The 17,535-nt window shown below is 48.0% G+C and overlaps 1 protein-coding gene across 1 annotated transcript in view; it reads right to left on the bottom strand.

The window, feature by feature from the left end:
• GGA2 (golgi associated, gamma adaptin ear containing, ARF binding protein 2) overlaps window positions 1-13,939 on the bottom strand; it is a 37,665-nt gene extending 23,726 nt beyond the window's left edge. The window contains exons 1-3 of the mRNA XM_084772121.1: window positions 13,728-13,939; window positions 3,317-3,401; window positions 1,913-1,988 (exon numbers count right to left, since the gene is read on the bottom strand). Coding sequence (XP_084628247.1) covers window positions 1,913-1,988; window positions 3,317-3,401; window positions 13,728-13,827 — 261 coding nt within the window. The 5' untranslated portion in view covers window positions 13,828-13,939. The remainder of the gene's footprint in view (window positions 1-1,912; window positions 1,989-3,316; window positions 3,402-13,727) is intronic.
• Between the last annotated feature and the right edge of the window lie 3,596 nt (window positions 13,940-17,535).

Below are 17,535 nucleotides of genomic sequence, written 5' to 3'. Positions count from 1 at the left end.
TAGTCTTTGCTCGAATGCTTGAAGCCCTCCGTCGAGCCCCAGCAGCATAGTAACCGGGTGTGCACACCTGTAATACAGTACTTGGTAAGCAGGCAGCAGGATAAATTGTTGAAATTCATCCTTACACTGCTGAGTGCAAAGCTAACCTGGGCTACATGAGCTCCTGTATCAAAAAACAAACAATGATGGAGCTGGAGAGCTGGTACAGCAGTTAACACTGATTGCGCTTCCAGAGGACCTGAGTTCAAGTCTCAGGACCCACATGGTATTGTATAAACCACCTGTAACTGGAGATCTGACGCCCTCTTCTGGCCTCCCCAGGCACCATACACATGGGTAATGTACATACATACATACATACATGCATGCAGAAAGAAAGCACTGATACACACAAAATAATTATTAAAACAAAACCCAACAATGGCCAGGTGTGGTGGAGTACACCTTTAATCTCAGCAGACCAGGGGGTTCTCTGAGTTCAAGGCCAGCCTGGTCTACCTAGTGAGTTCTAGGCCAGGAGGGGCTACAAAGTGAGCTCTTGTCTTAAAACAACAGTGCTGACAGAGAAACCCTATCTTGAACCCCGCCCCCCCCAAACCCAACAGTGTCCTCTACTTAGAAGTGCCATGTCTGGGTCCAGATGAATCTCAGTGGGGTGTTTAGATGACTATCCTGTCCCCAGCAGTAGACACCTAGCACAGAGTGCCTAAGAAGTGCTGCTCCATCACCCCTGCATCCAAAGGCAAGCTGGGACTGCATTCCTGAGCCCAGACTAGTTTCTCCTTTTCCTTTTTTGCTTTTTTTTTTTTTTTTTTTTTTTGAGACAGAGTCCCTCTATTACGCGGTCCTAACTGTCCTGAAATTCAGTATGTAGACCAGGCTAACCTCAAACTCAAAGACATGCCCATCTCTATCCCCCAAAAGCTGGGATTAAAGGCATAAGCCACCCACCCAGCCCACAGTGATTTTTCAACATAGCAAATGAGTCTCTGTTTCTGAGACAGAGCCTCATTTGAAAGCCTTGGCTGACCTTGCAGTCCCTAGCTAGCTCAGACTAGTCTCAAACTTACAGCAGTCCCTTTGTCACTGCCTCTAGAATGCTGGAATTACAGGCCTGAACCACCACAATTTTTGCCCAGGCTGATCTCTAACTGGGATATTCCTGCCTTAATTTCCCGAGGGCTGGAATTACACAGCCAGCCCCCAACTTTCTTTTAAAGATAGTAATTGGCCTCATTTTGAATTCTAGAAATAAGAAATACTTCATTTAAACAAAAGGGCAGTGGGGGGGGGGGAGCAGAGGGCTGGAGAGATGGCTCAGTGGTTAAGAAGACTTCCTCCTCTTGCTGAGGACCCAGGTTCAATTCCCAGCATCCACATGGTGGTTTACAACTTTAGGTCCAGGGGAACCTGCATTTTCCTGGGCCTCTGTGGGCACCAGGCACATATGCAGGCAAAACACTCATACACATTAAAAGTAAACCTTTTTTTTTTTAAAGTATTTTCCATCAGTATCTATAGAATTTATATTAAAATATGGACTTTGGGTTTCTTTGGGGGATACGAACAGATCTAACAACACTGGCCCAAACTCAGGCTTAGCAACCATGCTCAAGGCCTACAGAGCAGCTGCCCTGTACAGACAGCGCACAATGCTCCACCAGCCCCACTTTCATTTGTGTTCACTCTGTTGGTTGCCATGGTTGCCAGCCCTGACCCAAGTTGGAGAGGCTAATGGAGGTGCAGTTCTCCTTTCCTTCTCCCAAAGCAGACACGGTACTCTGTCAGTAAGTATCTGAGGATTCCCCCAGCCTGTTATCAGTGCCTGGAAAGGAGAGCCTGTCTGCTGACCTCAGTGTTCTTTCTAGAGTTAGGACAGGAATGTGTGGGCTGAGCAGCCAGCCAAACTCACCGTCAGAGCGTAAAGGGCTTCCTTCTCTTGTGGAGACTGGATCTTGTGGGCCAGGAGCCAGGGCGCATGTGTCGGGCTGAGGAAAAAACAAAACCGACCTGGACTCTGGGTGGGGTGAACAACCTAAGCAATCTAGTAGCTCACACTCTCTTGTCAGGCAGCTCCTCCTCCCACAAGGCGTCCCACAGCGGTGGGGCACGCACCGAAGTCACTGAGGCCTCCCACACCAGCTGCATCTGTAGGACTTGGAGCCAGCATCTGCCTGGGCCTCACTCAGTACACTGCTCCCCCCTGCCCCACCCCCTGCATTAGCCACTCCCAGAACCCCAGGCCAGGCAGTGGGAGCTCAGAACATGACAGACCCCACCCATCTCAGGACAACTACTCAGAGAATGCCAGAGCACGGAGTGTGCAAAGCTGACAAACAGCTGACTCTTTAGCACCATGTGGGGCAACATCTGGGCAAAGGACTTGTTTTTATTTCCTTCGAAGGGACTTTGGAAATAAATTCAACCACAAAATCTTGCTCTACGGTAGACACGTGATTCAGTGGTAGAAGGCGTGGTTGGCATGCATGAGGTCTATGTCCAGTGCCCACCATTGCAGAACACAGAAAGAAAGAAAGAAAGAAAGAAAGAAAGAAAGAAAGAAAGAAAGAAAGAAAGAAAGCCGGCCTTGCCCTTCCTTCTCCTACATAAAATAGCGTATTGAAATCATTACAAGTAAGGGACTAGGGGATGGCTCGGCAGCTAAGGGTACTTGATGCGCACACAGAGGACCCAGACTCCCAGAACCCACGGCAGCTCACAACCATCCCCAGAACACAAGTCCAGGGTCTGACCTCTTTCAGTCTTTGTGGGCACCAGCCACGCATGCAGTGCGTTTACACACATCAGGCAAAATGCACGGAAATTTAAAATAGCTCTTTCTTAAATTTTAAAATCCTAACTAATACATCAGCATGTTTCCTGTCATTGGGAGGCCTAGCTCCATTTGTTTTATAACATAACACCATTTTTAAAAATTGATCTTTAATCCCAGCACTTGGGAGGCAGAGGCAGGAGTATCTCTGTGAGTTCAAGGCCAGCATGGTCTACATATGGAACTCTAGGACAGCCAGGATTGCACAGAAAGACTATCTCAAAAATAATAATAATAATATAATGAACCCAAACAAACAAACAAAAAAAACAGTAGCTATAAAACAAGTTGGTGGATGAGGAGGAGGAGGAGGAGGATGATGATAATAATAATAATAATAATACCAACACCACCATGCCAATATGCTTAGATAGTGGAGAAAAAAAAAAAGAATGAAAGGATTCCCAGCTGCAGCTCCCAGAGACAATGGTCTGAGTTCTGCCTCACGCTCTCAAAGTCAAGCATGTCTCTACAGGAACTTACCCACTGGGGTCGGTGTTCACCTGCTCACAGAAATTCTGGATAGCGGACCAATCCTGCTCCACCATGCTTGGGTCTGTAGCTTTGTCTGTCAAAGAATCAACAATAGAGTTAAAACAAACAAACAAACAAACAAAAAAGCGTAACAAAAGAAATGTGTACCTTCTGCATAGGCTGTGACATCATAGCTGAAAGGGGCAGGTACGACACCTGTGTCGTTCACCACAGTCAAGCACCATGTGGCAGAAATGTTATGCCCTTACTGAAGATATGCATAAATGAGAAAATTAATTAGCAAGCACGTGCCTTTTCCAGAGCTGAAGTTGATCTGTGTGTGCCTACTTCATGCCTAGTCAGGAGCCTCAGTCCAGGCCTTGCATGTGGCAGGCAGGCTGGGGTAGCATCTGGGAGGTATGACAGAGAGGCAGTAACCTGCCACAGCAAGACTAGTTTTGTCCTAGCATTTCCTACAACTTTTTTTTTAACTTTTATTTTATGTGCATTGCTGTTTTGTCTGCATGCATGCTTGTGTGGGAGTGTTAGATCTTGGAGTAACAGACATTTATGAGCTGCCACGTGGGTGCTGGGAATTGAACCTGGGTCCTCCGGAAGAGCAGTCAGTGCTTTTAACCACTGAGCCATCTCTCCAGCCCCTCCTACAACCTTCTTGACCTGGGTTGTCCATCCTTGCCCTGGCAAGAAGATCTCAGGGGTGAAATCTGATATTGTTATTGTTGTAGCCTTGAGGCCTTTTCCTCCTCTTGGAGGCCGACTCACTCTTCAAGACTCTTCAGGAGGCCAGTGAGATGGCTCAGTGGTAAAGGAACGTGCCCGCAAGCTCAGTGACTTGAGTTGATCCCAAATGGTGGAAGGAAAGAACTGACTCCAAAATGCTGCCCTCTGACTTTCTTTTTCTTTTTTTTTTTTAAGATTTGTTTTTTTTGTTTTTTTTTTTTTTTACCATTTTTTTTTATTAATTTATTCTTGTTACATCTCAATGGTTATCCCTTCCCTTGTATCCTCCCGTTCTTCCCTCCCTCCCATTTTCCCCTTACTCCCCTCCCCTATGACTGTTCCTGAGGGGGATTACCTCCCCCTCTATATGTTCATAGGGTATCAAGTCTCTTCTTGGTAACCTGCTGTCCTTCCTCTGAGTGCCATCAGGTCTCCCCCTCCAGGGGACATGGTCAAAGGTGAGGCACCAGAGTATGTGAGAAAGTAATATCCCACTCTCCACTCTACTGTGGAGAGTGTTCCGTCCATTGGCTAGATCTGGGTAGGGGTTTAAGGTTTACCGCCTGTATTGTCCTTGGCTGGTGCCTTAGTTTGAGCGGGACCCCTATGCCCAAATCTGCCTATCATAATGTTCTACTTGTAGGCTTCTAGGACCCTCTGGGTCCTTCTACTTTGCCTTTCTCCCATGATTCTCTCATCTAGAATCCCACTAGAATGTCCTCTCCTCTGTCTCAGTTTCCTGGTAAGTGAAGGCTTTCGTGGGACATGCCCCTTGGGCTAATATGCAGATATAAGTGAAAGATTTGTTTATTATGTATACAGTGGTCTGCCTGCATGCACACCTGCAGGCCAGAAGAGGGCACTAGATCTCATTATAGATGGCTGTGAGCCACCATGTGGTTGATGGGAATTGAACTCAGGACCTCTGGAAGAGCAGTCAGTGCTCTTAACCTCTGAGCCATCTCTCCAACCCAGTCCTCTGACTTTCATTGTGCACTATAGTGCGAGGCCACACACACACACACACACACACACACACACACACACACACACAGACACACAGACACACAAATATAATTTTAAAAAAGTTTTAGTCTTATCAGAATTCCTATTACAGAATTACTCCCCTCCCCACCCCAGTTCCAAGTCTCCGTCTTCCATCCTCCACCTGAAGCCAGTTACCTAACCGCCTCCTGCTTCAGTCACACTCATGTCACGTGGGGGGCACGTGAGAATCAGAGGGCAGATCCACAGACTTTGTCCTGAACACAAAGGGACGGTGACTTCTGTCAGCTTACACACACACACACACACACACACACACACACACACACACACACACACCCCTGGGGTGGAGCTCAGGTGCACGGCACTTGCCTAGGTTATTTGAAACCCTGATTCCATCCCCTGTACCACAAAAGTAAAATTAAAAGAAAAAGAAAGAAAGAAAAAAAAATACTTCCTTGGTCTTTTTATCTCCCACCACACAAAGTACATAATATCTTACTCCTCAAAACCTTCTTTTTTTGACAGCGTCTGGCTATTTTGCTAGGCTAGTTCCCAACCCCCAGGCCTCAACTTCTCCACAGCAGGTGCAGACTGGCATTTTAATATCACTCCCCTCCAGCCACCTCAGGGTGGTGATCTGTCAATCTACCCTAAATAATCACAGCCATCAATTAATATCCTTGAGCTCTCTGGATCCGTTCGATTATAAAATAAGGAATATAGTATAGCATTCCCTCATGGGACTGTCATGTGACTCAGGGAGAATGTGTCTAAAGTAACAGCTCAGAGTAAGTAATCAATAGTTTTTTAATTCTAAATAGTCTATGCCTTTTCCCATAAAAGTCATAAGCACGCCTTACTGTGCCTAAAGCAACTAAAAACCCTTCAAGACCGGTGACGCATTATTCCCATAGTGCTTAGCACAGGCACAGAATGCAGGTGGGCCCTGACTAACCATGCCGTGACTTCCCGTTAAGACTACCCCAATTGCTGGGCGTGGTGGCTCATGCCTTTAATCCCAGCACTGGGAAGGCAGAGGCAGGTGAGTTGCTGTGAGTTTGAGGCCAGCCTGGTCTACAAAGCGAGTCCAGGACAGCCAAGGCTACACAGAGAGACCCTGTCTCCAAAAAAACAAACAAACAACAACAAAAAAAAAGATTACCCCAATAAACTTTACACTCCTAAGTTTGTAAATTGATGGTTGGTGAAATGGCTCAGGTGGTAAAGGCACCCGCCACCAAGCCTGACAGCCTGAGTTTGATCCCTGGGGCCCACATTGTGAAAGGAGAAGTAACCCCAGCACTCTCTCAAACATATACAAAATAAGTAAAATGTAGTACACGCTGGCGAGATCGCTCTGTGTTTAGGAGTGAGCACCTCTCTTGCAAAAGACCTGAGTTCGGTTCCCGCAGCCATCCTGAGCGGCTCACAGCCACTTGAAAGTCCAGTTTCAGGGGGCTCTAACGCCATCTTCTAGCTTCCTAGAGTATCTCTACAGTGTCACACTCACACTGAGGCACAATTTAAACATGGAATAAAATGCAGTAACTTGTTAAAACTGTACATCTTAGGGTTGGAGGGATGGCTCCATGGTTAAGAGCATGTGGTAAACTCAAAAGACCCTGAGTTCAGTTCCCAGCGCCCATGTTAGGCCACTCACAACTACCTCTAACTGTAGCTCCAAGGGTCATGGCATCCTTTTTTTGGCCTCCTCAATTACCAACACTAACTTGTACAAACACACATATACAAAACTAGAAAGAGAATAAATCTTAAAAAAAAAAATTATGCGCCCAGTTGTGTAGTTAGAACCTGTAGCTGTTCAAATAAATTATTTAACACAGTGATTCTCAGATTCAATGCCTGATTGACCTAAAAGTGATTCACCATTTATTTACGTTCCCGCTTCGGAGCACAACAAAGTCAGGGTCGACACCTCAAAGAAATTTAGACCAGGAGGCAAAGAAAGGAGCAGCTGAGCCCAGCGTGCAGAATCCAGTCTTCCCCTCCCTTCCTTGGAGTACCTGGGGAGGAAGGACACAGCGCGGCCAGGGCCCACTGTAACAAAGGAAAGTGCCCCAAAACAAAGAAAAAGTAAAAAAACAAAGTAAAAAAACAAAGAAAAAGTAAAAAAAGAAAGTGCCCCAAAACAAAGGAAGTAGCAAAGGCTCCAAAAGGCATAAGAAATTTTTCTTTATCTGCTAGATTCTGGGCACGAATTCACTCAAGGGATTCACTCACGGCCCCACAGTAACGCCCCACTTAATTTTTTTTCTTTCTCTAGCTGCTACTTGAGCAGGCCACCACGCCAAAGTCCTCAGAAGGACTGACACTGACGTTATCACCTCAGCCTTTCCAGCTGAGGAAACTCCACTCCAGGCACAGAGCAAGAAAACTGTACAAACGAAAATTAGGTCCCAGGTCGGCCTGCTTCCAAGTCCTGGTGGGAAGTGGATCTCTGACAAGGACAGGACAGGATCTCGGGAGAAGTCTGACTCCCGTGAGGCAGAAAATGAGGTGATTCTCATCCTTACCAGCCCCGACACCAGAACAGCCTGCACAGATAACCACTTAAAGAAGAATATAGTCTTCTGCAGGCCTGGCTGGCTGGCCCATGGCTGCCGCCAGAGGGTAGTTATTTCAGTTCTGAAATACCCTGGCCTCTGAACACATAATCCCTGACTGCCTATTTCAGAGCTATTTCAGAGGTCTCAAGCAGCTCCAGAGAAAATGACCCCCCGAGGACCCGGCAACTGGGCCTGACAGGTGACAACAGCTGCTGGGATCTGTCTGACACAAATCAGAATCAAAGGGGAGCTGGGGGGACAGAGGAGAACAGGCAGCGAGACCCCGGAAATATCCCTTCTTTGCTTTGTGACTGTCACAGTCCTCGGTGCTGAAGCCGACCTTGGAAGGGACAAGGAGAGTCCAAGAAATAAACACTGTGGCCACATTTTTGCTTCCTAAGATTTGCTGCAAGCCTGTTCCTGTTCTGCTTTGGGTCAAAGGTATTAAAAGCCAGCAGCACAGATTCCAGCTGTGGGTGAAATGGCTCCCAGAGTGACCAGTTGAGAAGCCAAAAGATCTCAGCCAGCTGCCAGCCAATCACGAGGGCCACGACTATCACCTGAGTCACAGAGTGATTTGCAAGGAGAGCCTGGAGGTTGGAGAAGTCGTCCTTACCTCAAGGAGCCCATTTCAACCCTCTATAAGAGCTCACTGCACAAGGAGTCTTTCCCCGGGGCAATAACCGAGGGCCCTCCAGACCATCAATTATCCAATGCAGCTGACGGGGAAGCCAGCCAAGACCAGTGGGTGTGCTGTAAGCAGGACTCCAGGCTAGGAGAGCAGCTCAGCTCTGGATTTCGAAACGCAAGCAGACTGCAATCCAGAGCCCCAGGGGTGGAATAGAGCGGAGCAGGAAGGAAGAAGACAGGCTATGACCTAGGAGCAAGTCCAGGCAGAAGCGAGGACAGGGGGGGCTTCACTTTTACTAGAATCGAGTTAGAATCCGTAGTCAGAGACCAAGGAGGCCACCTGCCCTAAGGAATAGCACAATAATGGCAAGCTTTGAGACCCGCCCCCACAGGGAGCCAGCTAACTGGATTACACTACACTGATATTAGTTCTCAAAGTTGTTCATTAGCAAGACTGGGGCAATGCTATATGTAGTCACATGGAACGCTGGTAAATGCACTAGCTGGCATGGTGTGGATAATCTGCAATCCCAGCTCTCAGGAGGCTGAGGCAGGAGGACTGCCACGAGTTCAGACTACCTCGAGTTAGATACCCGGCCTAGTCTAGGCTACATAGCCAAGACCATGGAAAAACCAAATAACCCTTGGGCGGGAGAGACGGTTAACTGTATAGAGGCCTTGGCCATTTCTCATCACCTGGGTTCCATCCCCAGGACCTCCATGCTAGAGGGATAAAACTAAAGTGGACCTGTTTATTTATTATGGACAATAAATAAGCATAATAGAAAGATTTACTTGTTCAATTTGTTTTTGAGAAAAGGTTTCTTTGTGTAGGTCTGGATGTCCTGGAATTCACTCTAGAGACCAGGCAAGCTTCCAACTCTGAGATCTACCTGCCCCCTGCCTCCTGAGTGCTGGGATAACCACCGCCTGGCTTTTGCTGGGCACAGGGGCTGTTCTTTGTATTTTTTAAGCAGTTTCAGTAACAGCTTCCCGACACTCATTTGGAGAACTAGCCCTTCTCAAACAAAGTCCAAAGTTCAGCTGGGTCTTATCTCTGCCTCCTCCATCCGACTGGTCTGGTGATCTTCCTATTTCATCCTCGTTGTCACCCAGATCCCATGATAGACACATCTAAGCCAAGGGTCCCACAGACAAAGAAAAGTAACCATTTCTGTGATGAGCATAGCCGGGAACCAAGACCTGAGCAAATCCAAGAAAAGAAACAGACTCTCCATGACAGTGTGGCGCTGTGGGGCTGGGTCCACGCCTTCTCTAGGTCTTCTTTTCTTCTTTCTTTTCTTTCTATAATTCAGTTTATCAGATAATTACTATACACTATAGTAGGCACTATTTTAACTTTATAAAAACGTGTAGCCAGGTGTGGTGGTACAGACCTTTAATCCCCAACTCAAAAGACAGAGGCAGACAGATCTCTGAGTTTTAGGCCAGCCTGGTCTACAGATCGAGTTCCAGGACAGCCAAGGCTACACAGAGAAACCCTGTCTAAAAAACCAGAAGACAAACAAACAAACAACACCTTCATAAAGATGTATTAACATTTTTGATGCTGACAAGTCTAAGGAGAAGGTAGGGGTAACACCTGCCACTGCTGCCTTCCCATCCTGTCTGCACCCATGCTATGTCCTGCCCTGCCCATGCCACCAACCCCTCCAGCTCTTGTTCCTACATGAAACCACCTCATCCTCAGCACTCCTGATGTAAACCGCAGCACTCTCTACACACCTACACACACCCACACACACCTACACACCCACACACGCACACACACCCACACACGCACACACACCTACACACATACACATCTACACACACACACTCCTACACACACACACCTACACACACATGCACACACTCCTACACACACACACCTACATACACACGCGCACACACACCTACACACATACACATCTACACACACACACCTACACACACATGCACACACACTCCTACACACGCACACACGCGCATGCACACACACACACACACACACACACACACGCTCGCACGCGCGCCTGTGCAGATACTTGTGGAAACCAGAGGTTAATGATGAGATGTCTTCTCAATTGCTTCTCTTTTTCGTTTTTCGTTTATTCCTTTTTGCTTTGCTTTGTTGAGACGGTGCTTCACTGTGTAACCCTAGCTGTCCTGGATCTCCCTTCATAGACCAGGCTGGCCTCAAACTCACAGAGATCCACCTGCCTCTGCCTCCCCAGTGCTCGGATTAAAGGCGTGCGCCACCACCGCCTGGCTAGTCTTTAATTTTTGTGGAAAGGTTCCTCTTTGAACTGGAACTCTCTAGTTTTCCCAGCCTGGCTAGCCAGCAAGCCAACGTGCCGCCCCGCCCCCCATCTGCCAGTCTCTGCCCTCTGCTGCCGAGTTACAGGTGTGTGTAGTCATGCCTGCCTTTTTATGTGCTTGTTTGGGATCTAAATTCAGGTAGTCACACTTGTGCAATAAGCACTAACCAATCCCCTGCCCCTGCTATACACGTTTCTGATATGCAGGCTGAGAGGGGGAATGTGGGTGGACAGAAGGGACTTCCAATCCAACCCTCCCCCATCCTGAGAAATCAGACACGTCTGGAAACACCTTAGGGTGTCTGGACTGGCAAGGTCAGGCATCTAATTGGCATCTAATGGTTGGAGGCCAAGAAGACCTTAAATAGCCAGTGATGTATGAGGCATCCTACCACAGCTCAGAATTCAGGCCTAAGATGTCAATGACAGATGTTGTAACCTGCATCTCCAGCGCAGTGCAGGCCAGGTGTGCACCTGGGCTCCGGTTTTAATTTTCCTCCACCACTCCTGAACTTCCCCACCTTCTTCAAGCCCACTGCTGTGACAAGAACCTACTAATTTGCATGTGCAACCACCTTTATCTCCTTCCCCCAGACACCAAGGCTAGCTGCTCTTCCCCCTCTGCGGGCCACACCCTGACGCGGGACTTCGCATTCAGGCTCCCAGGGCCACCTTAAAGCCCCTCTGCCGTGACCAGACCGAGAAGGCAGGAAGGGAGCTCCCGCAGGACACCCACTCCCTCTCTCCAGTTACTTCTCTCACAGCAAGCACCACAAGAGGACCATTTGCACACCGTCCTTACACACTACCCTGCAGTCCTTCAATGCGTTTTTTTTGAAAGTAGTCGCCAACTTTGAACAATTCAAGGAACGTTACATACAGAGGTTGGTTCTAGGTCTACCTGGTCTAAAGTGAGTCCCAGGACAGACAGAGAACCTGTCTCAAAAGCACTTACAAAAAAGTTGGTTCTAGACCTTTCTGAAAAGTCAGAGGATCTAGGAGCTTTGTGATTCACTGCTCCAACTAGGCAGGAGCTGGAGAGCCGAGTCCTTGGATAACTTTAGTTGCAGACAGGCAGCTGCTGGCTCTTACCCTGCTCAGCACACACTTTTTCTTCCAAGCCCAATCTAAGCCTGCTGTTCTCCACCGACTCACAAACCTTCTGCCTCCACCATTTCACTCAAAGCTCTCTCAGGAACCTTTTACCAGACTCAAAGTTCCCTTTCCCTCCAGGCTCCATTTTGAAGCCACAAGCCATAGACCACACCCCTCTCTCTGTGGCTCTCCCCTTGAACAGCTTTCCTGATCTGAACCTTCAGGCTACTGGTCCCATCAGCCTGGCAAACACGGAAGCTCATCCCTCGGTCCAGCTCCAAAGCTCTGCTCTTCACATCCACAGCAGCGTGGTTCCCAAACCACCCCTCCAACTGTCCTCCTCCCTGGAGCCCACTGAGCGCCCACAGAGCCTCTGCCTCGCTGTCCTGCAAGAACTTCAAATGTCACAACACAGCTGCTCCTCCTCACAGGTGGGGCATTCAGCACAATTACTTTCGACTCCTGAAAGCAGGGATTTTTCCTGCATCCTGCACCCCCTAAGCCCATCAATGCACCCTGCAGGCAGGAAGGCTGTTGTGGGTGCCGGCTAATCCTTTCTGGATTGTTGGGTGGGTTTTTTGTCTGTTTGGGTGGTTGGTTGGTTTGGGGGGTTGTTTTTTGTTTTAGGGGATTTTGTTTCTTTTTGGGGGGTGCTGTTTTGTTCTCTCACCGTGTAGCCCTAGCTGTCATGGAACTAACTACATAGAGCAGGCTGGCCTCAAACTCAGAGATCTTGAAAGTGGGCACCACTGCTATAACCCTGCTCCAGGTTTTTAATCCGAATAATGCACAGGCGTCTGTGTTTACCTTAAACCCTGCTCCTAGGCTCAGCTAATGCCTTCTGCTTTTGGTCCCAACTGCCTTTGGTCCCACTGCACCACCATCACCCCTCCCCACCCCAAGCTACCTAAAGACCTTATATTTATCCCAGGCCTGAAGTCTCACTCTCAACCAACTCATCCTGCATGTGGTGCCTTTAATAAAGGCGAACTGGATCTCTCCAACATAAAGTTCTGAGCCAGCAATAATTCAGAAGTGTGCCTGCAACCAAGCCTTACGACCTGAGTTCAAGTCCTGGGAGAGAAATGACCCACTCCTTCCCCAGTTCTTCCCTGACCTCCACAAGCACCACACCCCAAATACACAAAATGTAATAAAAAAAAATTAAAAAGAATACAGTCCCTTCTGCGGCATAGAAAGCCACCCATGCTCTTCTTACTTCAATTAGCAAATTAGCCTGAGGTTTCTTTTCTGGATTTTCTGTTCTTTTAGCTTTGCACTCCCAGCCAAGAGGCCTACTAGCTCCCAGAATGTTCTACATTCTCATGCTGAGTTTTTGCAGTTTCCTGTTTGGAATATGGCCTCCTCCATTGTGCACTCAAACACTGTGTACCAGCTATGTCATGCCCCAGGTAAACAAAACAGCCCCTACTATGCTCGAAATGCGCCCCTCCTCCAGCCTCTGTTAACGAGGTGCCGTTCTGGTAGCCAGTAGCCAATGAAAATGTCTTTGTGAGCAATACCCCAGTGTTACCATCGCAGCGCACCCAGCACGCTGTGGAGCCCACACAAGGGGTGAATTCTTTATCCTCTCTGAACCTCAATTCCTCAGATAAAAGCGAGAACCTTTAGAATCCCACCTCCAGGGACGACCATGAAGCTAGGACGAGGAACAATTAAGTCTGGACAGAGTAAACACGCACCGAGACATAAAGGCTTGTTTTGCCCTTAAAGGCAGCAGCCACATGAGCTCTTTAGACTCAATGATCTGCAAAAATGCTGCGTAGCCCGCACAGTTCTCGGGTTAGTAGACGCAGGTACCCCCAGGGTCTGCGACCAGACTAACAATGGCTGAAACGCCTTCTGCACAGTGCTTGGCCCAAGAAGAGATCATTAGGCATTCGCGTGCCAGCTGCTATGGGATGCCGCTGGGCCACTAAGCCTTGGGGTGGTCTGAGGTCCCCGGAATCCCCCGGACGCGCCTAGAGGCCCCCTCCCGCCGCGGAGGACAACCAGGGCGGCGGGAAGCGGGATCACGTGTGGTGCGATGCTACTCACTGAGCCACAGTTCCAGAGCCGCCGCCGGCCCCGGGGCTCCCTCCGCCGATTCGGTCCCCGCTGGGGAGCCGGTTCCCGCCGCCACTGCAGTTGCTGCCATCTGCCCAGCCCAGTGCTGCGACTGCAGTCACACCTAGCCAAAAGCTGCAGCTACCGCCACCGCCTAGCCGTCTCTCCAGCTGCCTACGCGGCAGGCACAGAGGGGCACGTGATGGGGCGGGGCCTGCTGGGCACGCCCACTTCTGCGCCTGGCCCCGCCCCCGTGAACCTCATCTGCACCGCCTCCAACTCACGAGGTCTTTTTGTGCAAGACAATTTGAAAGGTCAAAAGTCAACCTAGCAAGATATGGTCTCTTCTTCTTTCAGAAGTAGGGTTCCCAGATAAGATATTGGACGCCTGCCTAAATCTGAATTTCAGGTAAAGAATCATCCTTTCAGCATTTTTAGTCCACGCTTTTTTATTTTTTACATGACACATTACACTATAATTTATAAAACATTTATTTTATGAAAGGATAGTTTTCTCAAAAAGCTGATCCTGATTCTCACACCCTAAGAAGCGAACATGTTAATTATATATAAACATTCCTTTTTCTGACTGAGTTAAGGTCTCATATAAGCAGTTGATTTTAGTCTCTACATAGCTGAGGAGAGCCTAGGTCTCTTGGCGCTCTGGCCACAACAGCCCAGGCTTGAGTCCAGGCATGCGTACACTACAGCTTTGTTGTGCTTTTGGCTTGTGAGAAAGAGTCTCTCAAACTCAGTAGCCCAAGATGGTCGTAAACTACACACGCCAAGGTTTCCTTAAAAACCTGCTGTTGCTCTCCAGGTATCCTCTTGCCTACGCCTCCCAAAAGCTGGAACTACAAGTATGAATTACCGGCCTCTGCCTCCCCGAGTGCTGGGATTCCAGGCAGGCACCGCCTCACCCAGCACATTTATTAATTGTTAAGTTTATGTTTACTTTTGTGTGTATGGCTGTTTTGCCTGAATGTATATAACTACGCAGCACACCCATGTCTGGTATGTGAAAAGGCCAGAGAGGGTGTCAGAGCCCCTGCGACTAGAACTGTACAGTTGGGAACCGCCATACGGTGCTGGGAATTGAACTCCAGCCCTCAGTACAAGCTCTTGACCACTGCGCCATCTCTCCAGCCCTATTTTTAATGTTTACTGTGCATGTGTGTGATGTACATGTATGTGATGTGTGTGATGTGTCTGTGTTGGTATAGGCACACACATGCCACCGTGTGTGTATGGAGTGGAGAACAACTTAGTGGAGTTGGTTCTCTCTTCCCACCCTTAAGGGAATTCTCGGGATAGAACCAATAAATAAATAAATAAATAAATAAATAAATAAATAACAAAGAAGCTGTTCGTAGTAGGGTTTTTTGTTTGTTTGTTTGTTTTGCTTTTTTTGTTTTGTTTTGTTTTTTGTTTCACTAGACAGGGTTTCTCTGTGTAGCCTTGGGTGTTCTGGACTCACTTTGTAGACCAGGCTGGCCTCAATCTCACAGCGATCCACCTGTCTCTGCCTCCCGAGTGCTGGGATTAAAGGCGTGCACCACCACGCTCGGCTGTTCATAGTAGTTTATACCTATTATCACAGCACTAGGGAGGATGAGGCAGGAAGATTCTGAGTTTGAGGCTAACCCAAGGCCTACATCAGTGAGACCTCCTTATTAAGAAAAACCAGGACACTTGATATGTTGTAGCTCAGTTTCTTTTCTTTTTTCTTTTCTTCTGAGACAGGGTTTCTGTGTATCCCTGGCTATCCTAGACTAACTTTGTAGACCAGGCTGGCTTTGAACTCACAGAGATACTCCTGCCTCTGTCTCCCAAGTGCTGAGATTAAAGGAGCACGCCACCACGCCCGGCTGTAGCTCAGTTCCAAACCAACTCTTCTATCTATCCATGTACCTGATACGCTGTTGTCCATAACACTCTTCAACACATGTATCATGAAGTGCATGTGTATACACATGACAAGAGACTGCCACCATGCGTTATGTTGTGTACCAAGTTCTATCTTTTTGTTTCGGTTTGGTTTGGTTTGGATTTTTGAGACAGGGTTTCTCTGTGTATCCCTGGCTGCCCTAGACTAACTTTGAAGACCAGGCTGGCCTCAAACTCACAGCAATTCACCTGCCTCTGCCTCAGAAGTGCTGGGATTACAGGTGTGTGCCACCATGCCTGGCCTGTGTGCCAGCTTCTATGCTAGTATCTAGTTGTTTTTCTTAGACAACTCAAGCTGCAGCAATAAAAAATCACACACTGGTGTCTTTAACAATAGACATTTATTCCAGCACTCAGTTGTCAGAGGCAGACAGATCTTCTGTGAGTTCAAGGCCAGCCTGGTCTACAAAGTTAGTCCAGGACAGCTAAGGCCACACAAAGAAACCCTGTCTCAAAAAGCAAAAAATAAAAATAAATAAACATAAAAAAGAGTGAGAGAGAGAGAGAGAGAGAGAGAGAGAGAGAGAGAGAAAAGAAAAAAACAAAAAACAGTGGACATTTATTTCTTTCTCCCTGTTAGCTGGAGGCTTGAGACCACCAGGCAGGAGGCTGACCCTCTGGTGTCAGAGCCTCTGGAGGCCTCCTTCATCCGACAGATGCTCTGGGTTCTTCCTGAGCTGTATCCTCGCTGGTGAAGAAGCAGCAGAAAGCAGCTCTCTTGTCTTGCTTGCTGGGCTTTGGGGTGTTTGAGACTGGGTCTTGCTACTCCTGGCAATCTTCTTCTTTCACCTCCCAAGTGCAGGGATTACAGCAGCAGCCATGTCTGGCTACAGGGACATCAATCTCACGCATGCCTTCAGGCCCTCAAGTAAACCTGGCCACCTCATCAGGGCCCTGCCTGTAAGATCACATTAGGGCTTAGGGCTTCACCCTAGATGGGTGGGTGTGGGGGGGCTGGGGGATGAGGGGGGTTGGTGGTGTGGGTTATGGGGGTGTGTTTCACTACATTACCCAGGGAGAGAAAATGTTATTCTTTAACGAAAACTGTGTTGTTGTTGTTAGCACATCCATCTATATTAGCAGGTGTGGGCCTTCTGGGAGTCCTTTCACATCTCTGTAAACTGTGGATAATTGAAAACAATGGGGAATTATTCTTATCCACAGACATGCAAATGAGTACTGTCCAGGGAACTCACAGCCCCCTTTCTGTGGAAAAACCGGTTCTGAGGCTATTTGCATATTTATTTCTATATTTCTATTCTAGCAGCTGCTCTTTGGATTCTCCTTTGAAGTAGTTTTAAAATCTCACCAGTTTCATCATCTTTTTTTTTTTTTTTAAACACAGGATTCCTATAGTCCAGGCTGGCTTCAAACTTGACCTGTAATGGAGGCTGGGGATTAGAGAGTTACATTTACCATGCCTGTTTCTGCAGTGCAGTGCAGGGCGCTGAACCCAGGGCACTGTGTGTAGAGGTCAAGCACTATGCCAACTGAGCCCCAGCCCTCTTCATTACTTTAAAAAAAAAAATCCCTCATTACTCTTAACAATTCATCCCTTGAAAATTCTAGGGCTGGGCCCATGCCCTTGATCCCAGCATGTAGAGGCAGAGACAGGAGAATTTCTTTGAGTTCAAGACCAGCCTGGTCTATACGATGAGTTCCAGGACAGCCAGGGTTACTAAAGAGAGCCTGTCTCAGAGGGAGTGGGGGGAGTAGCATTGGATTATAAACTTTTTTTCTTGAGATAGGGTTTCTCTGTGTAGCTTTGGCTGTCCTGGGCTTGCTTTGTAGGCCAGGCTGGCCTCCATCCGCCTGCCTCTGCCTCCCGAGAGCTGGGATTAAAGGAGTGCAC

This window comes from Acomys minous (assembly GCF_964271855.1).
Source record: "Acomys minous genome assembly, chromosome: 2".
Taxonomy (NCBI): domain Eukaryota; kingdom Metazoa; phylum Chordata; class Mammalia; order Rodentia; family Muridae; genus Acomys; species Acomys minous.
This window is presented reverse-complemented; position numbering and strand designations above follow the sequence as displayed.